Source organism: Dipodomys merriami, unplaced genomic scaffold (assembly GCF_024711535.1).
Source record: "Dipodomys merriami isolate MVZ:Mamm:240054 unplaced genomic scaffold, mDipMer1.0.p SCAF_19, whole genome shotgun sequence".
NCBI classification, from domain to species: Eukaryota; Metazoa; Chordata; class Mammalia; order Rodentia; family Heteromyidae; genus Dipodomys; species Dipodomys merriami.
The window spans coordinates 2678238-2701987 of record NW_027203270.1 but is presented as its reverse complement, the minus strand read 5'-3'; the positions used below and the strand labels follow the sequence as shown (position 1 = coordinate 2701987).

Genomic DNA, 23750 nt, shown 5'->3' with positions numbered 1-23750 from the left:
GGAGAAGATGCTGTGCAGATCACCACTAACACACCCAGCACTACATGAAGGAGCCACACATCACCAGGGCTGCTCCATGGATGGGAATCCCCCTGAGTGGGAGCTCAGGGAGATCAGACTTCCCCAGGCTCTCTGCTTCCTATGAGGTGAGGCTCAGGCAAGCCCATAGCCCTTCCCTCCACTTCCCCTCCAACTCCTCTTCACACTGAAAATGTCACTAGCAACTGTTGCTTCTCTGTTTCCAAGACTACCCAAGCAACACCTGCAGGGAAAGTGAACACCCTGAGGTGCTGACTGACAGGTTCTGTGGAGAAGGACAGGCAGTGAGGAGTGCCCCTCTATGGGCTGGGAGTGGACAGGGACCTTCAAACCCCTGGGCCCCACTTACAAAGGAACCAAAAGGGCCTGACTTTCTTCCCAATTGCATAGTGCTACCTCTTTAGAAACACTCTGCCTTCTTTATCTAAATAACCCTGTAAGAATAAATAAATTTAAGTAGAGATAGATAGCTAGATAATAAACAACCCTGTGAGCTCAGAACAAGCCCCAGTTTCCATAAGAGGATACTTTGATCAAGGAAGATCTAGTAACTTCTCACTGGTCTTCCTTAGCTACAAAATTCAGGGCCTTTCATAGAGGTACTTGAAATACAGGGCCTAGGAATGCTAAGATACACCAAAAAATGGGAAGAAGAAGGCACACCAGGACAACATGGCCTATTTCTTAATTCTGTCACTAGTAAGGACAGACTCCATGTCAGGTAAGTCTGCTTCCCTGCCTGCCACCTGACTGCCTCCATCTCCAGTGGCAACTAAAGTTTCTCTCTCTCTCTCTCTCTCTCTCTCTCTCTCTCTCTCTCTCTCTCTCTCTCCCCTCTCTCTCTCTCTCTCTCTCTCTCTCTCTCTCTCTCTCTCTCTCTCTCTCTCTCTCTCTCTCTCTCTCTCTCTCTCTCTCTCTCCATCTTTTGGGGAGATGGTGCTGGCCCTGGAACTTGAACTCAGGACCTGGGCTTTTTTGCTCAAGGCTAGCACTCTACTTTTAGAACCATTTTGGTAGTTAATTGGAGAGAAGTGTCTCACAGACTTTCCTGCCTGGGTGAGTTTTGAACTGTGATCCACAGATCTAATCTTCCTGAGTGGTTAGGATTACAAGTGTGAGCCAATGGCACGTGGCATCCTCTTCTCTCTTAGAAAGAGATTCCTTCTACTAGTTGACCTCAAACAAATCAAGAAGCAAATGCTATGGAAACAAATGGGTAGCACCTCATAAACTGTAAACAAGCATTAAGATAAAATCTAAGCAGGAAACTTGAAACAGGTTCATGGTAACACTATTTATAAGGTCAACCAGTAGAAGTAAGCCAAATTCTGGTCCATGGGTGGATGGATAAATAAAATGTGGTACACACATACAATGGATTGTATTCAGAAATTAAAAGAAATAGAAAAACCAGGTGCCAATGATTAATACCTGTAATCCTTAGCTACTCAGAAGGCTGAAATCTGAAGACAAATACATGAAAATCTTGGGTGAAAAAGCTGGAACTAAAGTAAAATGCCTTGAGTTCAAACTCTACTAGTGGCAAAAAGAAAAGAAAAGAAGGAAGGAAGGAAGGGTGGGAGAGAAAGGAAGAAAGACAGAGAGAGAGAAAAAAAGGAAGGAAGGAGGAAAGAAAAGAAAGAAGGAAAGAGAGAAAGGGAAAGGAAAGGAAAAGAAAAATAGAACAGTAATTCATGCTATAATATAGATAAGCCATTAACATGGTATACTAAGTAAAAATATGTCAGACAAAAAAAGCCACATGTTGCATCACTGTATGTTGAAAAAGCATCCAGAACAGCAAAGCCACAGAGATAGAAATACACTAAGGTTTTCCAAGGGATAAAGGGTACAGGGTTTCCCTCTGGGGATAGAAAAATTCATTGTTGTGGTTATGTAATATTATGAGTATATAAATCATGAATGCTCAACTTTATGTTATCTGTATTTTACAATAAAAACATCTTACTCTTCCAACTTTCTTTCTAATTAGTTTTCTTCCCTCCTTTAGTCCTTCTCTCTTCCAATCTATCAGCTCTTTCTCTAAGGAAGCAAGGGAGCAAGAAACAGGCCATGGTGCTAGGGAAAAAAGAACAGGACCAGAGATGGCAGAATACAGTGGCAGGAGCTGGAGGTAGTTTCCTTTAGCTCACATGCTCAGAATCTAATGCCTGAGTGTTTGTTGGAATTAGTAAATCCTGTCTGCTCCTCCAGGGGGAGCTATCCATGGACCAGAGCATCAGGATGGGTTTTCAGTTCTTTCCATCTACCCTTATTTGTTGAGTAAACAACTTGCTCAACCACACATGATAATCTATTCTCTAGGAATGTGACAAAACCTACCAAGCTTCTGCCTACTCTCCCAAATGGGTGTAAAGGTTATTCATGTTATAGCACGTTGTACCGACACATCATTTAAAAGACTTTCAGAATACTATGAAGCTACTCTATTTTGTTTATCATCTACCCACAGATTGTCATTTGAGTTATGTTTACTTTGGGACCATTATGAATAATGTCACTATAAACACTAGTGGCCAAGTTTGTGTATTTGACCCAATTTCCTATATAATATTGAGAGATTTCTAGACCTCTTCAAAACTCTACTCTAGTAGGGTTCTCCAAGAAGATCACAGTCAGATATCATTTCTACCCATCAGTAACAACTCAGACCAATGATCACATGTGTATAGCACACCAGAGTCTGGGTGAGGAGCTTCACACAATCACCAAATCTTTTATAACTAGCCTCCCTCACAGATGGCAGTTATTCCCATTTTAAAAAAGGAATAAAAACAAGGAGGGGCTGGGAAGGTGGCTCAGTGGTAGAGCGCGTGCCTTGCATGCATGAGGCCCTGGGTTCGATTCCTCAGCACCACACAAGCAAAAAAGAAAAAAAAGCCGGAAGTGGCTCTGTGGCTCAAGTGGTAGAGTGCTAGCCTTGAGCTGAAGAGCTGAGGGACAGTGCCCAGGCCCAGAGTTCAGGCCCCACGACTGGACCCAAAAAACAAACAAACAAACAAAAAACAAACACCCCCCCCCCAAAAAAAAACCCAAGGAGTCTTAGAGTCACAATCTTGAATAACTTGTCTAGTACGGTAAGCAAGTCAAATTGTAAAACAAACAAACAAACAAACAAACTGCTTTAAGACACAAGTTTCAGGGCGAGCGATAGCTCAATGGTATAGCACATGCTTTGCATGTGTGAAGTCCCTAACACCCTCCCTCTCTCCACAATCAACCAATCAGACCAAAAATACATTGCTTTTACTATAGAGAACTTCTAAATGCTACTGAGGATGGAACTTGGGACTTCATATGTGCTACGCATGCTTGCTAAGCCAGCAGTACTACTTGAGCTATGCCTCAGCCTTGTTCTAGAGAATTTTACTCAGTTCCCTGTTCTAGAGAATTTTACTTAGTCAAAACCAAGTTTCCATCAATCCATCTAATTCCCCCACTGCACTCCTCAGCTAACCATAATTAGCTCCATGCATTTTCCTGGACCACCTGACCTCCAGCTCCCACCCAAGGAGGATGACAGCTCAGGCCCAAACCTCCTGCCCATCTTAACAGTCTCCAAGTGAGCATATGCCTTCTTGGAAGATGTGCAAAAATATCACCACCCTCACGCAGGCCGTCACGTTCCCTAGCTGTAGGCTGACTGCTGTGTCTGTTTGCTTAAAACACAACTGAAAAATTTTCTTCTAATGTAGCAATCCAGTCCACTTTTGCAAATAAAATAAGTACGCTTAGCAAGGGAAGTCACCAGAGATTAAAAACCAATAACCCAGCTGAGTATGGGTATTCAACCCAGAATTCCATCACTTGGGAATGTCAGGCCAACCTGGGACCCTATCTCAAAAAAAGGAAAACACAAAACAAACAACAACAAAAACCAAATCAGGCTGGGTGCTGATGGCTTATGCCTATAATCCTCACCACTCAGGAGGCTGAGATCTGAGGATCATGGTTTGAAGCCAGCTCAGGCAGGAAAGTCTGTGGGACTCTTATCTATCAAAAAGCCACAAAGGGAGGTATAGCTCCAGTGGTAGAATGCTGGCTTTGAGCAGATTCGAAGGGACAGGGCCCAGGCTTGGTAGTTCAAGCTCCAATACTGGCACATGTGTGTGCGTGCACACGGACCCCCCCCCCAATTTAAACAAAGCAAGCCAAATGAAAACACACTGAAAAACTAAGAACAAAAAAAACAATCTCTGAAACAAAGCCCCCCAAACCCAAATTCCCCAACGGCAGTATTTTTGGAAATGTGATCCATTTGGTATACCTCTAACAGTTACCTGGAATGTGGGTTAAAATGCATATTCTTCTGTCCCAATTCTACTCCCCTCCTAATCAAGCAAGGGTCTGGGGACCTGAATTTTCTGCCCACACCCCCAGGAGAGTCCCCCCACTGGCTGTGGCTGTACTGTATGAGTAGAAGCCACCTAGGAAAAATCATCACCTCAGAAATGGAAACCAGGAGGGAAAATAAAATTTTAATAAGCGCAATTTGTAGAAAGACAGCGTGAAGCCCCAGTTACTTTTGAAAGAGAAGGATCCTTTCCCCTAACCTCAAGCCCTTCAAGCAGACTATTTTAAGAAAGATTTGAGGTTGGATTTGCAGCATCCAGACAGTACCAACCCCTACACTCAAGTCCCCACAGCCTCCGCCACTTTTCAAGTTCAAGTTCAAGTTCATCCTCGGATGAACTCCATCTGCGGGACACTTTCTGGGAGCACCTGTCTCTTACCTTCAGAAGCAGTGAGGAAATACAAGTATGCAGGTGTAAACCGAGTGGCCGGCAGACCCTTGATTTAGCAGCCAGATCAGAGAGTTTTAAGGTCCCTGTTCTGCGTCTTCTCACACCTCAAAACCAGCAGCAATAGGAGCTCTAAAGAAAGGCATATCCACAGGGCTCTGCACCCCCTCTCCCCCCACACCCAGATCTATATATAACACCTCTGAAGTTGTCAGCCTAACGAGCCACTTTCTGGCAGACCCGTTGCCATGACAATGACTGCTAATGAGCCCAGTGCTGTGATTGGCACTGCTTGAAGGCTCCTCCACAAAGAACTCACCAACATGTTCTCCCTTCCTCAACCCCGTAGCCACCTGGACACCCATCAGTAGCCAGGGTATGGCTGGTTGTTTCCGGGAGATCTTGGTCCCTTGGAAATTTAGTTTATTACTATTTAGCTTTGGGTCATCACAATGGCCAGGCAGCTTCTCCTGCCACTTCTGTGCCCAGCAGAGGTCAGTTTGCGATGGCAGCTATAAAGGAGCATCAGCAAGACCAAGATGGAAAGGAGAGTGGCCAATGACCTGCAGTTCTTGCCTTTTTGCCTGTTTGGGTGGACGATTCATACACAGAGCTGGGAACAGCTGCTCATGGTCACTCTACCTCCCACGGTGATGTAGTGGCTTCTGAGTCTGTCTGCTAGAATGCTGGACATCTAGGTGAAAGTACTGTGTCTCTTCCCTCCCCCTGCTATAGCGCTGGAACCATCCTATGTACTCAGAGATTGGGATTCCCAGAAACTGGTTAGGGAGGAAGTAGGAAGCCCAGGCAGTGGCTCCATGTATTCTGAGGAATGTGGTCTTTGCAAGTAGTTTCCTAGGAGACAGGCTGGGTCCTTGGTGGTGTCTTCATAAGACAGGAGATTCAAAAATTGGCCAGGAGGTAGATGAAGGGAAAGTGAATGAAGACAATAAAGGGAGAATAGAAGAGAAGGGGGAGGAGCTGATTTCATCATATCAACACAAAAAGACTATGTGATTTCTAAGGGCCACTAGACCCTGTGGCTCATGCCTGTAATACTAGCTACTCAGAAGACTGAGATCTGAGGGTCTTGGTTTGAAGCCAGCCCAGGCAGAAGAGTCTCTGAGACTCTTATCTCCAACTAACCACAAAAAAAAACCCAGAGTGGAGCTGTGGCCCAAATGGTAGAATACTCTCATTGAGCCAAAAGGACAGTGTCCAGGCCCTGAGTTCAGGACCCATACTGGCATCACTGAAAAAAAAACAAAGATGTCAGGGGCACTGCCCTGTTATCCATAGTAAGTGGAAGGAATTAGGAATTTTAGTAGGACCTGGGCTGCAAAGAGATTTGAGGAGGCTGTTTCACAAAATAGCTACACAGAGAGTAACATCCAGAACCACATGTGTGCTCTACTTAGCTCAGTGTGGATCTGACTGAATGCACCAGGCAAGGAGTGAAGGGAGAGGCAGAGGGCTTCTACACCTAGAGAAAGTACATGGAAACTTCTAGTCGACTGTTTCATAGGATCCACCTACGGTACCCAGGAGAAATGCTACAGGAAACTACTGAGCAAGCTTAAAGGAGACAGAAAGACAGAACATCAGTGATGTCAGGAAAGAATAAACCAATGAAAAACAAAAATGCAACTTGGTGGGAAGAGGAAAACAAAATTACATAAACAAGGAGTAGGAAATGGTAACAATTATAGGGAAATTTGAAGGAGTTGTAACAGAAGGGAAATGCACACTAGTTGCAATAAAATGGAGAATTTGTATTGCAGAAAGACAAGTGAATTAGTCATGTGTAAAACAAAGTGGAGAATTTCCTTCCCAGAATGCAAAGAATAAAAGGGGGTGAGGAGAGGGCAGAATAGCAAGCCAAGAAATAGATACTGGCAGGAACATAGGCTCTAATCAAAAAGGAATTGTTGCTGGGTACTGATGGCTCATGCCTGTAATCCTAGCTACTCAGGAGGCTGAGATCTGAAGATCATGGTTCAAAGCCAGCCTTGGCAGCAAAATGATGAGACTCTTATCTCCAATTAACCAGTGAAAAGCTGGAAGTGGAGCTATGGCTCAAATGAAGAAGCACCAGCCTTGTGCACAAAAAGCTAAGGGACAGTGCCTAGGCCCTGACTTCAAGCTCCAGTACCAGCATGTGTGCACCCTCCCCCACCCCACCAAAAGTATAAGAAAGATTTAGGAACAATCCCTCTCCACCTGTGTCGCATGGTTAGTCCTACAATGTTCCAGACGAAGCAGCATTTAAAAGAGCAAAATGGATAAGGCTTAACTTCTCTGGTCACTTAGGTGAGAAGATGGAAAATGCAGAATAAAAACAAGGCTGGTCTCTGATGTCTGTGTGGCCACATCTCAAAAGTCACCTCCAGTGTTATGGAGATGGACCCTCAGATGGTGCAAAGCCAACCATAACAAGGAGGGTGACAGAAATCTGTTTATAGACAAGGGCTCAGAAATACCACTTGCGGATGATGTTTCTTAGTAAAAGTAAAAGTACACGTCCCCAAGTACCTATAGGAAATTGATTCCAGAATCTCATGGGTACCCAAGTCCCTAGATGCTCCAGACCCTTTAACAAACTTTATAAAGATGTTGTTTATATTGGGTTTAGTAGCCCACATAATCTAGAGATGATTTGGCATAGGCGTCCAGCTTCTGTCTAGATCAAGCTTCCCAAGCTAAGACAACACAACATCTGGGAAGGGTCCTTGGAGAACAAAGGCCCTGGTACTTTGAGACACCTCTACCATCTTTCATTGGCACTGTGGGCCATAGGTGTGGAGAGGGAATTGGGAGCCCTGGAATCCTCTGAGGTGGATGCGCTGGGGCCAAAAGCCTTTGCAAGCTGAAGGAAAGCCCAGCAGGAAGTGGTGGAACTCACAGATCTCTCACCTGTTTGACTGTAGACGTCTTCACAGGGTTCTCAGGGCCAAAGCTCAACACAGCCCTAAATCATGAATGTACAGGTCTCCCCCTAGCCCATATTTGACCATATTTAAGACTTCACTGTGTGGGGTAGATGGATGGGTGGCATAATTCATATTTCACTGGCTTCAGTCTGCCACTTACACAACTCAGACCCCTGAACCTACCACGTCTAAGACTGTGCCTAAGTTGGGGTGCTGGGCCAGGTGGCCAACTGTATTTCCCCTCTGTGTTTCCTCACTACATCAGCTACATCTCTCCGCCACCCTACATGTCACGATGAAGTAGTGGGAGGAAACCCCACAAAGGCTGTCACTGGTGTCCACTAGGAGGAGTTTTCTCCCAATACCCACAACTCTGCCAGCCAATGGACATTTCCAGACTGATCTAGTTCCTGGTAGGTTCTGTGAAGGTCCCATTATGCTAAATATCTACTAGCAAGCCCCCAGTGCTTCTCTGAAGGCCAATCAGACCACTGGGTGTGTTTTTCAGGACCCAGCAGTAAGAGGACACAGAACAATAGTGTCTATTTTCTAACCCTATAAAGGAATGGAGTGATCTGGTTAGTCAGGAATTTTGATGAACACAATTACAATGGAGTCCATGCATTAAGGAGACAGGAAGTCAACCATCACGGGGAAATTTGCTAAGTTAGAAAACATGGGGGGGGGGTCTCTGGGGAGGAGAGGGGAGGGGAGAATTAATGAAAAGATTTATAAATGATCCTGCGAACTATATGGATGTGTGTGGTGGCCTCCTCCTAGGTTAGAAAGTCATTTCATATCCTTCAAGGGTCTAGTCTAGGAGAAGAAGAAAGCAAAAAGAGATGTTCTCTCTGAGCTTTGTACACATTCCTTTACACATGAGCCCTCACTTCTCCAAGCCTACAGGAAAAGATGTTTACAGTCATTGCTCCTCAGATATCAAGACAGAAAGGCTAATTAATGCTGACTGTAGGCCAATTATTGGACAATGCAAGAAATGTAGAAGACCCTGTGTAGTACTTTTGCCTAACTATGACAAAATACCTGACAAAACAACTTAAGGGAGGAAAGATTTATTTTGGCTCATGGTTTCAAAAGTTCAGTCCATGGTCATTGGGCCTTATGTGCTTTGGGCAGAACATCATAGCAACAGATGTACATGGTAGAGGAACTCCTCACCTCATGGTGGACAAGAAGCAGAGTAGAGCAGTTAACAAGAAGGTCACAGAAAGATACAACTCCCAAAGACATGTCCCGAGTGACCTACTCTCTTCTCCTACCTTGCAATAATCTAGTCAGGTTTTGAATCCATCGATGAGTGAAAGCATTCCTGATATCATGGCCCTCAAGAAACCTTTCGTAGACACACCTGGAGGTGTGCTTTCCTCATCTCCTAGGTGTCTCTCGGTCCAGTCAAGTTCGTAGTCGAGATTAGTCATCGCACCCTGGATGCCATATACTTCTCCGATCTGAGATCGCTGGTCTTTTCTGCTGGTGGCTCTTCCTAGCATCATGACACAGCATGACAGGGATTGGAGAGACACCCTCTCCTCTGAATCATTTGAAAAAATTTCATTAATGACTAACTGGCACAATCAAATTCCTAACTGAATACCAAAGTCACTCATTGAGCCTCTTATAGAGGTTCAAAGCTGATATCTGAAGCCCTTTGACTTGGGTTTTAGAGAGGGAACTCCTGAAAACAGAGGACTTCTCTCAAGAAGGAGGACTTTGACTCCATCTTGACTCTTGGGTTTTGAAACCCCAGAAGAATCCCATCGTCCTGCTATTATCCACCTGGTCCTGGTGTTCTAACACAATTAAAAGGTGAGGCAGCTGGCTCCTGGTAGCCTAGGCCAGCATCTGCCTTTCCAAGCAAGAGAATCTGAGGGGTTCTTCTCACCAGCTATATTAGTCTGTTATGAATTCCTCTAACAAAACACGTGAGGCTGGATACTCAAGTTCGTTTAGCTCACAGTTTTGGAGGTCAGAGAGAGCACAGCACTAGTATGACCGCATGGTGGAGAAGCAGGAAGGAGGTTGACAGAATGCAGGAGGGACCAAGCATGTGGGATGTCTCTGCATTATAACAACCCTTCTTCACCCCAACTTACTCAGTGAGACCAGCCTTAAGCCTTTCTGACCCATGACCCAACTATAAGCTATTACTTCTTAAAGGTTCCGCCCTTCAACATGTCCATAGTTGAGGACCAAGTTTCTAGCATATGAATCTTGGAGGGACACACTCAAACCATATCTATACTATAGCTCCAACCATTGGCTCACAGAGTCATTTTCTTCAACTCCCTTGCTGGTGTGTGTGGGGGAAAAGCAGGGGGCGCTGAGGAATGTGGGTTCATGCCTCCTACCTGTTTCCTGGTCATGAGAGAATACCATGGGCCATCCTGATAGCTTCCCTCCAATTTCAGATGATAAAAACATTAGCAAAAATCACACTGGCTCGAACACAAAGAGGTGCTGTGTTCCCTTTCTATGGTCAGTCTGGGCCTCTGTTTCCTCATTGGAGCTGGGCGCAAGGAGGAGGCGTTTGAAGTGTTGAAGATGGAGGTTCTAGGACCCAAGGGACATCTTTTGTAGTGGAGCCTGACACCCCCACCAGGGATATTTCAAAGCATTTAGATGTCCAGCTCAGCTTGCAAAAGCAGCCGCCACATAAACAAAAGAGGCAACAGAGACATCTTGGCAAGGAATACAAATGTCCATAAAACATTATTATTCCTTACTGCATATTTCCGCCAAATTCTTTATGGGCTCTAAAGAGGAAGAGGTCTCCAATCTGTTGGTCTAGATAGCTTTTCATTTCCTTAGCCAAATGCAGCTTGAACTTGGTAGAAGAAAAGCCCAATCTATGGTCTAGGCATGTGGCTCAGTGTAGAGCTCTTACCTAATGCACTCAAGGCCTTGGATTTGATGTCTAGCAAGAAAAACAATGAATAAAAGCTTACAAAGGAGCCAGGTGCTGGTGGCTCACGCCTGTCATCCTAGCTCTTCAGAAGGCCGAGATCTGAGAACTGTTGTTCAGAACTATCCTTGGCAGAAAAATCCATGAGACTCTTATCTCCAGTTAACTGGCAAAAATCCAGAAGTGAAGGTATGGTTCAAGTGGTAGGGTGCCAGCCTTGATCAAAAAAGCAAAGGGGGCTGGGAAGGTGGTTCAGTGGTAGAGCGCTTGCCTTGCATGCATGAGGCCCTGAGTTCGATTCCTCAGCACCACATAAGCAGAAAAAAAAGGGCTGGAAGTGGCGCTGTGGCTCAAGTGGTAGAGCGCTAGCCTTGAGCTGAAGAGTTGAGGGGCAATGCCCAGGCCCAGAGTTCAGGCCCATGACCGGACCAAAAAAAAAAAAAAAAAAAAAAAAACTAAGGGAAAGAACCCAGATCCTAAATTCAAGACATAGTACTAACATACACACACACACACACACACACACACACACACACACACACACACATATACACACACATCACCACCACCACCACCACCACCAACAACAACAACATAGAAAGCTTCAAAATGGTATCAAAGGCATCAATAAGGTAATAGAAGCAAAAATCAGCCATCAGCCATATGTCCAGACCAGGATGTAAGACTGCGGCCATGATCCTACATCTGTACAAGGAGTCTGACAGCTCTGGAATTCTCCTTTCGTCCTCTCACAGGTCATTGTATCAGCCAGCTAAATATTGAAAAGTCCCACTTTGTTCAAACAAGGATTTGGATCTGAGTTTAGCACTTCTTCTAACCTTGAAGGTTAATCATCTCAAAATTACCCCCTAGAATCTCTATGCAAGCTTGGATGGACAGCGTTGGTGATTATTTATCCTGGCCAAGAAGATACTTTCGAAGGGTATCTTGGAGCACCATTTCCAGGGAGCTCTTGGTTGGGTTGAGACCTATCTAGAAGATTCTTGGTCAAATTGCCCTTTGCAGGGGTGATAGCCTGAGAAAAAGGTGGCATGGCATAGGAAGGAACTACATATCAGAAAAAAATTCATGGGGGTTGAGGGCTGTAGTGGTTCCCTGCAGAGGCTCTGGGGAAAAAAGCAGGCTTCCTCAGGGAGAGGGGGTGGCAGGTGGTAGCTCAGTAGCTGGAGAGCTCACCATGTGTGGCTGCCATCCAGCTGGCCCAGCTCTGTGGTCACTCTTTGAGAGCTGCGGAGGCCTGCGGGCACCAAATGAAAGCAGAAGTAGCTAGTCTCACCCTGCAGACTGGCTTCAGTTACTCTGTAGTGCCAGCTGCCTGTGGACCCAGTGACTCCAATCAAAGACTTCTGCCTCCCCTAATTGGTTCTAACCATGAGCCCAGAGGGAGATGAAACCCAATGGGGGTGGCAGCAGCTTCTGAGAGGAGCAGGAGTGATCCATCAAGCTCCTGCTACTGAATCCTTGAGGCACATGAAGGGGTGGCAGCTAAGGACCACAGAGCGGAGGCTGAGACTTAGCATCTCATGATGCCAGCTTGCAAAGAGCAGAGGGTATAAGTCCTGACTTATAAGTCCAGGCCCAGAGTTGCCATGATCTGGCTGTGAGATCTTAAGCAACTGGCTTCATCTCTGCAGAAGGCCTCAATTTCCTCATCTCTTAAAAGTGGAACTTAACAGTCTACATTGCCTTATTGTTAATACATGTCAACGATTCTAAATGTTAGTATTAGTGTGTCTGTCCTAAGAAAATACCATTTGTGGAGGAGGGTGGTACTGGGGTCTGAACTCAGGCCCTTAAGATTAGCTTAGCTTTCTTCCTCAGGGCTGCCCCTCAAACATTGAGCCTCCACCAGCCTCACTTTTTTTTCTGATAACCTGGAGGCACAGGATCTTCTATGCTTGCTGGCCTCGAACCTCAGTCCTCTGGATTTCAGCCTCTTGAGTGCTAGGATTATAGGCAGTCAGCTAAGGATGTACCAGTTTTGTTGTTGTTGTTGTTTGGTTGGTTTTGTTTTTGTTTTTGCAGGAGGATAAAAGTCCAATTCAATGCATACATGATTTGGAAGTAACACTTCCCAAGTCCCAAACACCTGGGATTCCACCTCTCCACCCATGGGGCCTTTCCACCCCTTCCACTTGAGGTCTAAGTTCTAGTTGCTTACACCCTGGATTTCTACCCTGGTACCCTGGGCTTCTGTTTCTGTGTCCATCCTCTATGGCACTCTGATGTCACAGTTCACCTGCCCACACCACAGGTAGTTCCAGTGGAATTGTTCTGTGTCTGCCTACTTTGAAGTTAGCATACCTGGCTCACTCTTCCCAGTGTACCCAAACACACACTCTACATCAGCTTAGGCACACCCCACCAATGGCCCCTGCGTTCCAATGCCCCATTGCTGCCAACATGCTGGCTTGGGCTCGTGTGTTCATCTTCTTTGCTCATTTCTCATTGCCCAGAACCATCTCCCCAACCCCCACCCACCCATGGTTCACCAAACCAGACCCACCAGCATTGCCTGTACTCTACAGTCAGAGTCTGGGTAGCTGAAACTTGATGGGCCACTCCGGGCTCCGTACAGCATAATTCCCCAAGGATGGATCCCTACCTTTTAGCACGGGTGTTCTCTGCCAGCCTACAGGAAAAGTGGAGTCCCAGTTCCGCCCTACCACCAGATCTGTGTTTCACGGGGCCCCTGGCGCTTCAAATACATGTGGACTTTTGAGCAGGGGAAGCGTAGCTTCTGAAGGCACACAGATTGGCCAAACTCGGCTTACTGCCTCTAAATTTCATCCTTTCCTGGCACCCTCCCCCCACCCCCCACTATCAAGTTGGAAGAAAGCATCAGCGGAACTGGGACCCATAGTACCCTGAGTGAGTGGATCACTAACTGCCTTTTGTGGAACAGAGGCCACCAATAACTTCCCTTTGGCTTCCTAAAGAGTTTTACAGCCCCCCCCCCCCCCCCCGCCATGTGTCCCAGGTAGAAATGAGGCATTGGGAAGAAGCTAGAAGCCACATTTCATTTCAGGGGGAAAGGGTTAAGTAAAGGAGTATTAAGAGTATAAGTCCAGCAAGGCCCAATGGCTCACACCTATAATCCTAGCCACTCAGGAAGCTGAGATCTTAGGATCCTGGTTCAAAGCCAGCCTGGGCAGGAAAGTGAGACTCTTATCTCCAATGAACTAGCAAAGAGAAAAGTGAGGGGTATGGCTCAAGTACTAAAGCACCAGCCTCGACTGAAACAACTAAGGTACAACACCTAGGCCCTGTGTTCAAGCCTCAGTAACATGCATGTACACATGTACCTGCACATGCATATAAGCGTCCCTATACACACACCACTATAAATCCACATTACTTTTCAGTTTCTTCAGCATATGCCTTTGAATACCACCCCCAAGAGCCCTTCCCTCTACAAATACCTCTTCTCAACTCTAACCCATCCCCTCCTGATACTTCACATAACAGACCAAGACTTTTCTCCCTACTCATGCTTGGGTATATGAAAGGTAACCCCAAACACACAGGGTCCCTAGATCTTTGAGGCTAACTAAGTAGAACTTTAAGCAGAACACAAATATCAGAGGATTTTTCAGGACAACCTCCTTAAACTCTGGAAGGCATTTTAGCAACATGCAGAGACACACTGAGCACCTGATTGCAGAATCGACTCTTACCATCAGCGATCAGCTAGTCCTCCCTGGGAGCTGCTGCCCTGGACAGACTCGGGGCTGATCTGAAACCACAGGTTCAGGGCTGAGATCCTAGCAGCTTCCTCGTGAGAATATGCTCTGCTCAGCTCTGTTGGAAGTGAGGCTGAGGCAAGCAGCCAGCCCAGGGCTAGCACTCCGGACACCCCTGGAGGATGTTCTGTGGCTTTCCTTGTTGTGGTTCTTTCATAAAGAACCCACTACATTGCATAGTTCCTTCCAAATCTGCTCCAGTGCCTATTGGGAAATCAACAACTCATTCTGAACTTTCCAGATGCAAAGTTTCTGGAGGACTTCATTCCTTGCCCCCCACCCCATCCCATTCCCTCATTTTCCTCCCTTTCTCAGCTTAAAAAAATTGGTTAAGGTCATAGCATACAATAGCCAAGCCTGTATCACTGACCAGATGCTTCCCACCCGGCCAGGCCTGTGTACAAGAGTGGCTTTGTCCACTGAATTTTAAGAACGATTTCCTGGGCCTATGTAAGTCCTGCTTGAAGAAAGTTTCAGCCAACTTTTTTTTTCCAGTCCTAAGACACAGCTCTGGCGTCAGCCCGGGTCCCAGCTGTGTGAACCCAAGGCCAGATGAAAATGGACATAAAAATAAAAGATGGAGAATGTTCCTTCAAAGAAACATTGTGTGAAACACATCCAAGCCTGGCCATCTGGTACCCCACAGAAGAATGAGATGTAGTAGCTCCCTGGCCTTGACCTCCAGTCTACTCTCACCATTCTCAAACCTTGAATGGGCAGTGGGCAAAAGAGGGGCAAGTAACATTGTGTATCTCAGTTGCTTGTTCCATGTTAGTTACAAGTGAAAACAGGATGGGTCTCCAAGAGCGGGACTCTACCCACCAGTATAGGCAGAGAGGTAGATCCTTGGTAAATTGATCTTTCTGTTTAGAAAGCAGCTAGAACAGCTAGAGACAGCGCTCGAAGTTATACATACTTCCACATTTGCTGTCTGAGATTTTAGAAACTGATTCTTTACATAAAATTATTATATTCTTTCATGGTACTGGAGCTTGAACTCAGGACCTCAAGCTTGCTAGCTTGGTGCTTGACCACTTGAGCCATACCTCTAAGCTTTGGGGGTGGGGGGTTGCAAGTCAATTTTAGAATAGGCTCTCACTTCCACCCAGACATGTGCCTGAGCCTATTTTAGTCTTTCCATCATTGCTGGGATTACACATGCGGGCTACCATGTCCAGTTTCCCTCTGCAGAGATGGATTCTCATAGACTTCTGTCTAAACTTGCCTGAAACTGCCCAACTTTACTCCCAACCCCTGCCTCCCATAAAGCCAGGATGTATACCACTGCCTCCAGCCGTGAGACCTCTCAACTTTTCTATCTAAGTTGTCCTCCAGCTTTGATCCTGTTGATCCCAAGTAGCTAGGACTATAGGTGTGAGCCACTAGTGTCTGCCTAGGAACTAGGCATTCTTTATGTAGCACTAGATAGAGGCTGGGTGGGGGATCCACACACCTCTAAGGCCAGATGAGGCTGAGAAATGCAATATAGGACCAAGGTGTTCTGTGTTCTTGGGAGCAGGACCCCACCAAAAGAAGGTAACAGCCAAAACACATTGCCTGGCAGGGCAAAACATTGTGGAATTAAGATGACCCGGGAAACTGTCATAATCTGAGACTTTCTAGTTTTATCATCACAAACAGGTGACAGTTTTAAGGTTGTTTGGTGCTAACCCCTCTCAGGACACAAGGACCTTTCTGAGCCCCAATAAACTGGAAGCCAATGTACTCTGGCCTGTACTAACCAAAGCATACTATTTAGAGAGATACTGTATTCATTAGGTAGGGTACCTCAATGTTAATCTCTCATGGTCTGATAGACTCACAAATATACCATAATGGACTTTCTGATTCATCCTAGCATCTCAATCCAGGAGTCATATAAGTTTTGCTTTATTAATAATTCTGGGCTGGTTGTGAAAATACACTAATGACCTTTCCTCTTGCCTCTGCAAACAGGTAAGTTTCTACAGCACAGGCTGCCTATCTCCATAAGAGTCATTAGGGAACTGGTGAAAACAGAAATCTGAAACTCATTTCCAGGGATCAGAATTTTCCTGAGTTTAATGGAGCCAGATAAAGTCAATCCACTTGTGATTATTCTTTGTTTCCACGGAGTGGAAAACCACCCACCAAATAGGCCACATTTACTTCAGGCCCTTGTCCTCCTGTAGGCTGAATCGTATTATCTTATGATGATAATTAATAAGAAAGAACATCTGGATATGATGGTGACTCATTCTAAGTGCTTTATAGTCATGAAGAGAGGATTAGTCACCATCCCAGCCCAGGCAGTCTCCAGGGTACAGGGTCTCAAGCACCCCCAACCCCATAGGTGGCCCTTTGACTCTATGAACAACCAACCCACAGTTACTAACTTCCTGTATTCTGAGGAAGTTGTAGGCAAGTATTACAATAAGCTCTGACTTCTGAAATTTGGAAGGCAAGTCATAAACAACCAAATAAAGAGAGCAATCAGGGTTGAGTGTAACAGTGCCAAAGGAGAGAAGTCAGGAGACAGAAGGGTTTTTCAGAATCCAGAGGTGGGTGGGGTTGCTGGTGTCTGGGAGGATGGAGGGAAGTGGCTGCCGAGAACACAAAGAATCTTCCTCACAGCAGGAATATGAAGGAAGGGCTTGACCAGAGTGCCAGGGTCAAGATACAAGAGACATATGCAGCTTGGAAGCTGACTGATGAGATGAAGGGCAGGAGGAGAGAGATTGTTTCCATAGGGAATGAGAGATGCTAGAACCAGGATCCCAGAGATCTATCAATGGTGGGACCCAGTTTGGAGCCTATGTGTGGAGTTTCCTGGCTTTGGATCCAAGTTCAAAGTATTCAGTGGTCCATGGGGACCAGTCTGGTCCTGTGGCTCATGGAACAAGTGGCATTTTCAGAGGAAGTAGTAAAAATCTTCAGATTGCTTCAAAGTCCATAAGGAAATTGAGGAGAAAGTTCAACTTGAGTTTTGGAAAATCAATTCTCTCCTGGTGCTTCTTGAGTTTATCATTTCCTCTCCTGTGTGGTTGTGTGTGTGTGTGTGTGTGTGTGTGTGGTTGTGTGTGTGTGTGTTTTCCAATAATGGGGCTTGAACCCAGGGCCTGGACACTGTCCCTTAGCCTTTTCACTTAAGTGCTGGTGCTGGTGCCCAGTACTTAAGGGCCACATGGGAAATACTTCATACAAGTTCTAGAAATTTGTCACAGAAGCCAAATGAGAAACAAATTACTTCAAGAAATAAGTAGTTAATGTCCACAAAAGCATGAACTGGTGTGGAGGGTGTCACTGTTTATCTTGGAAAGAGAAACCCTAGTCTATGTGGGACTAGAGATGGACATACAAATGGATCACAGGTATATGAGGAAATAGTGCATATGTGGATACGAAGGAAGATATTAAGCTGCCATGATAAAAGAAGGCAAGAAAGTGAACAGGGCAGTCAGAATGGTTGGCTGCAGAACTAGGGCCATTCTGGGTGGACAGCTCCTTGTAGTGGAAGTTCTTGTATCAATGTTGGCAGAGTCCACGGACTCCTCCCTTCCAAAGTTTCTATGTGGCCATGCCAGAAAATATTTCTAATAAAAGATGAACATATCATAAATGGTACTGATTTTAAAAGGCCTCCTACGCTGAGCACCAGTGGCTCACATCTGTAATTCTAGCTGCTCAGGAGCATCTGGAGGATCAAGATTACAAGCCAGCTCAGGTAGAAAAGTCTGTAAGACTCAATCTCCAGTTAACCAGCAAACACCTGGAATGGAGGTGTGGTTCAAGTGGAAGAGTACCAGTCGTATGCAAGTAAACGCAGTAAGAACATGAGACCCTGAGTTCAAGTCCTGGTACCAGCACAGACATATACCTTCTTGAAGCCCCAATTCAAGGGATTTCCTAGTACAGTGCTTCCCAAACTTCCCAGCTGTGTTGAGGATTTAACCCAGGGCCTTGAACATGCTAATCAAGCACTCTACTACTGAGTTATGGATGTGTTCCTACCTCATTCATGAATGAACTCAGTATTTTTTTTAAACTGACTTATAACCAATTTAAATTTAGCCTGGCCTTAAGTAATAATATCTATGAAATCTGGATGTGATTTGGTTGTTTCGATTTTTTTCTCCTGTTACACGCTAAAATAAATGTAACTTTAAAACTGTCTCCTCAATGTGATCTAAAATTATCTTGCAGATCCTTCCGTGCAAACTTGAGCACACTTTGAGAAACACTATCTCAGGCTGGGCATAAAACACGATGGAACACCCACAAAATGTGCTTGAGGGTTCTTTATATAATCCCCGAAAACCCAAACTTGAATTATCTCCTGACCACATCACCATGGTGGCGGGAATATGGTCCCTGGCATGTGCGTCTGGATCACCACAGGGCAGTTAACAAGACAGTGAAGAGAAGCACAGAAGATTCCCATGGGGTTGAGCATGGGGCAGGCATCAAGGGGCTGCCTCTGTCAACTTGCTATGAACTTGCTGCTTGGCTACCCACAAGAAGAAAAGGACAGTCTTGGGACACACCACCTGAGTGGAGCTAATAGCGAGGACCTTATAGAACAAACAGAGACCAGTTAAAGAAGCATAGTGCCTTTACCACTCCTTGCTTCTAATCTTTGGGGCAGGATTTACATTGACCTTGTCCCTGAGCAGTCAATCTTCTTTATTTTTATTTTATTTTATTTTTGGTGCCAGTACTGGGGTTTGAATTCAGGGCCTAGGTACTGTTCCTAAGTTTTATCACCCAAGGCTGGAACTCTACCATTTGACCCACACCTATGCTTGCAATTTTGGGTGGCTAATTGGAGTTAAGAGTCTCTTAGAATGTCCTGCTTGGGCTGGCTATAAACTTTGATTGTCAGATCTCAACCTCCTGAGTAGCAAGGATTACAGGTATGCACTATCAGTGTCCAATTCAGTTAGTTCTCTCTGCACAGATATGGTATGGGGGATGTTCTTCCTTCCCCATGGTCTACTTAGGATCAATGATTCTCAGGAAACAGGGTAGGGGGAAGGATGGATAGGTAAGAGACTTGGAAGAGTTGTTTACCATTCTGAAAGGTACAGGACCCACAGGCCAAACCTGGACAACAGTAGAAATTGTGATTTCCCATGTACTCCATAGATGTGGAATGTCAGAGAAGCAGGCCATTAAAAACTGGCAGTACAGCTGGGCACCGGTGGCTCTCACCTGTAATCCTAGCTACTGAGGAGACTGAGATCTGAGGATGGCAGTTTAAAGCCAGCCCAGGCAGGAGAGTCAGTGAGACTCTTATCTCCAATAAACTTCCAGAAAACTGGAAGTGGCGCTGTGGCTCAAGTGGTAGAGAGCTAGCCTTGAGCTGAAGAGCTGAGGGACAGCACCCTCGCCTAGAGTTCAAGCTTCACAACCAAAAAAAAAAAAGAAAAAAAAATGGCAGCACAAAGGGGTGGGCAATTTGAAAATGAGACCTGGATACAGATTCATGCATCATCAAACGTACATGCTCTGCTAAGGGCAGTCAACTTTCTCCCATGTGATTGGTATCAAGAGAGCAGGAGTCCATAGGTTCCATCTGTTGGCACATGCCCCATCCACTGTTCCCACCTTGTTTATGAATGAGATGAAGGGCTGAGGCACAACAGAATTGGAGTGAGGAAACACCATCCTGAGTCTCACCGGAAGAGTGGCAGAGCACATCACAGAGAGTAATTCAGAAGAATCTCAGGAAGCTGCCTGAATGCTAGAAGCTGTGGAATCTTTGAAAGAGGAACAGAAAGTCAGGATGGAAAAACTCAGCCACCATAAAAAGGGATGACCTAAAGAAGAAAATGCATGAGACAGGCATTAAATGAACATTGCTCAGTTAAGTCAGGCACTGGTGACTCATGCCTATAATCCTAGCTTCACCTGGAGGACTGCAGTTCAAAGCCATCGGGGGCAGCAAACTCAGATCAATTCCATCACTAAGTAACTAGCAAAATTTTGGGCTGAGGGCATGGTTCAATTGATATAGCACCAGCCAATGAATTTGTGGGTTTGATCGTGTGCAAAAAAGGGGGAATAGAGGAGGAAAAAGAGGAGAAGGAAGAGGAAGGGGGAGAAGGAGAGAGAGAAAAGAGGGAGGAAGGGAAAGAAGGACAAAGGAAGTGAGGGAGACAAGGAGGAACTTTCTCCTAGAACATTCGAAGAAACGATCCCACGGAGGCCAAGCTTGGAGAGACAAGTTCATTCTTTTGTGAGTTTCTGTGAGCGATCAATAAATATTTGTGGAATGATGAGGAAGCAGTGACTATTTAATGGAATCATGGCCTGACTCTGGAATGGGTAATGAGGCCCATTAAGGTCAGTACAAATACACTTACATGTATTTGTTGAATGATAAAAAACAATCTGAGCTGCATAGTAGGAGTTTCTCTGTGAAAACTCTGCAATCTGAGAAAGGCATATCCAGCATACTGTGTTAATATTTCACCTAAGAGGGAAGCGGGAAGGTTCTCTTGGGCATGTGTGGAAGACACCACCCACTTGGCCTTCAGGCACTGCGAGATAAATCAGCTTTAGGGAGGAAGTGGTGGGGAAGTCAGGACATGAACACATCCATCAGTCAGTCCTTGCTCAGTGTACACAGACTCCCAACTCAGGAATGTGGTGTACTGTGCTGTTGGGTGGACTTTCCAGTGTGGAACCACTGCCATGGTGAAGAGAATGGGCATGTGCTCAGACGGTGCAGCTCAAGGCAGGCCCCGTTTAAGACTTCCTTCCACACTGCTCTGGGAAAGGTAGTCCTCTCCATCCAGCCCCCTCTACCCAACCTCCAGTCACCCGCAGCTGTTTGTGGCCAGTGAGCTGAGCTGTGTGAAGGGAAGAGGCCCAGGGAGGAAACATCTGGCAACACAGTGAAGTCTGAAACCCACCTGATTTTCCCTCTTGCCAAATCCTCTTCTGCCTGTCTCCCCTGCCTCTCCCCTGCACCCCAGCCACACACACACTGATTCAGATGCAAAGCTCCATTCAAACAAGGTGACATGGAATAGTCCAGAAGCTTCTAAAGTTTATACAACAGAGATGCCCAACACAAAGCATATGTGTGATTACCCTGGGCAGAGGGCAAGGGAGACAGATAGAACTCAGCTGGCCACAGATAACTTTGTTTGCCTCCAGATCTGGCTGTTTACCTTCAGCCAGGCACAGAACTTCAAATCAGATTCGAATGGTGGTTTCCTAGTCACATGATCTTAGGCAAGTCACCTGACTGGACAGAAACATAGAAATACAACATGGATCCCACAGGTTTTTGTAAAGATTCAGTGAAATACAGGAATGCCGGTAGGTGGTAGATATTCACCTTGTGATGTCCATTGAGTTCCTGGATATCATTCTGCCATCAGCAGAAGCCACTCAGGGAGACTTACCATTGCAGGGGCTTCCTGATCACCTGCATGGAACTTACCAGAATAAGGCTCTAACCCTCCCAAACATGGACCAGGCTGGCAGTAGGAACAAGAGGAAGAACAATCATATGGTAAGACTAGAAATCAGGAAAGCATTCAAAGATGCCAGTAAGACCCATGGGGTTGAGGCTGCCATTCCTCCTGGGGCTACCATGATCCTTGGACTTAGGGGGCTGAAAGCCATGGGGACTAGGAGACCAACACCATTCTTGACCAAGAGATGCAAAGAGACCACACAAGCTCCTGACAACCTACCCCCCAAAGGACCTGTGAGTGTCTTCATTGGACCCCTCTGGCCATGACCATGTACACTCAAGAATACAGTCCCCCCCCCACCCCCGCCCTTGCCTGCACTGACTTCAAGCTTCTGAGAAAGGAACAGATTGGATAATGGAGAAAAAAAGACAGCTAGATTCACCCCCTTTTCTCTACCATCAGATGCCATCAAAGTCAGTCCTTAGTGCCTGCACTGCACCATCATATGTGATCTTGGTGCCATCCTTAGTTGCTGAAGAATTCCCTATTTAATCGTGGGTTAGTAACTTGATCTATAATAGCTTATTTGACCCTTACAAACTTCTGGAGGGGAGTACTTCTTATTTCATTTTATAATTAGGCCAGTTTGAACTTGCTGCTCTGTCTCCCAGGCTAGCGGTAATTTCTCCTCACCCTGGACTTCTCCATGGAGCCTTGGGGCTCAGCTGTGGCATCTAGGGGTCCTGCCTCCCAGGGCACACACTCCAGGAGGAGGCTGCTGAGGAAGCCATTTCCAGCCAAACCCCTCATTACCAATCTGACCTGAAAGATAAGCAGTAACAGCTCATTGTTATTGGGAGCCTCATTAACTGGAGAGCAGTGCCAAGAAGAAGGGGCTTATTAAGTGGGTGGGTAGGAAAAACCCCACAGCAAAGAGCTTTGACAGGCACCCAAGGACGGAACAACACTCTAGCAGGAAGTCCACAGATTGCCATATCAAGTGGCTATGAGCAGTTTGTTTTGGGGGCCTGGCAACACTAGGTGGTCCAACAAATAGCCCCTATTGGTCCACCAATCAAGAGGCAGGGGCAGCTAGAGGCTCAGCTCTCATGCTTATTGGGACTAGGAGTCCCTCCCTTCCAGGCTGAACTCTGAAAGCCTGGATTTGACTCGCTAACACCAAAGAGAACTACCTTTACCTTCCTTTACTATAAAGGGGGAAAAAAGATCTGAAATGACATAATAATGGCAGTTGTTCCCAGACTGGCCTCTGGGCTGGTAGATCATGCAGCTGAGATGGGTGGACACTGTGACAAAGTGGAAATCTGCCCCACTCATTATCAGCACCTTGTGGCCATTCAGGATGGCATGGCAGGCTCAGTGTATCAAGAGCTTTGCATTTGTTCTCAGTTCTCTTTTGCAAGAGAACCTAGAAATCCACCATTCTTTTTTTTTTATTATTGTGAAAATACTGTACAGAGGGGTTACAAGTACATGGGCAAGATAATGAGTACATTTCTTATCAAGTATTGTTGCCTCCTCCTTTGTTTCCCCTTCCCATCCCTTTCCTCCCCATCCCCCCTCCCCGTCCCCCATCCCCGCACCAAAGTTGTAAAGTTCATTTTTCAACATAACAACTTGTACATCTCATTGCTGCAATGGGTCCACCTGTATCCCCATTTGAATGATTTGTTTTTTCCCTTCCCCTCTACAAATTATACCAACATCAAATACAGTGAAAGCAGGGGTTATACTGTGGGGGAGGGACATACAAAGCAACAAAGAAATCATCTTATAAATATGTTAGAAACAATCGCAAGAAAGAAAAAAACATTTGCATCTTTATCTTGGGGTTCATTTCACCTAACATCAACTTATCTGACTGTTTCTGCTTGTCTCAGACATATACTAGTTGTTGCAAA

General features: G+C 45.7%; 1 protein-coding gene across 4 annotated transcripts in view; it reads right to left on the bottom strand.

Moving 5' to 3' along the window:
- The window catches only part of Gas7 (growth arrest specific 7), a 210202-nt gene that overhangs the window by 85315 nt on the left and 101137 nt on the right, over nt 1-23750 (bottom strand). The window contains exon 1 of one of the 4 annotated variants that reach the window (XM_070026965.1): nt 14354-14371. The exons of 2 other annotated variants lie outside the window; for them this stretch is intronic. In XM_070026965.1, coding sequence (XP_069883066.1) covers nt 14354-14356 — 3 coding nt within the window. In that variant the 5' untranslated portion in view covers nt 14357-14371. Of the gene's footprint in view, nt 1-4793; nt 4947-14353; nt 14372-23750 lie in introns of those variants that run through there. One more of the 4 variants, XM_070026966.1, reaches the window with a different exon arrangement.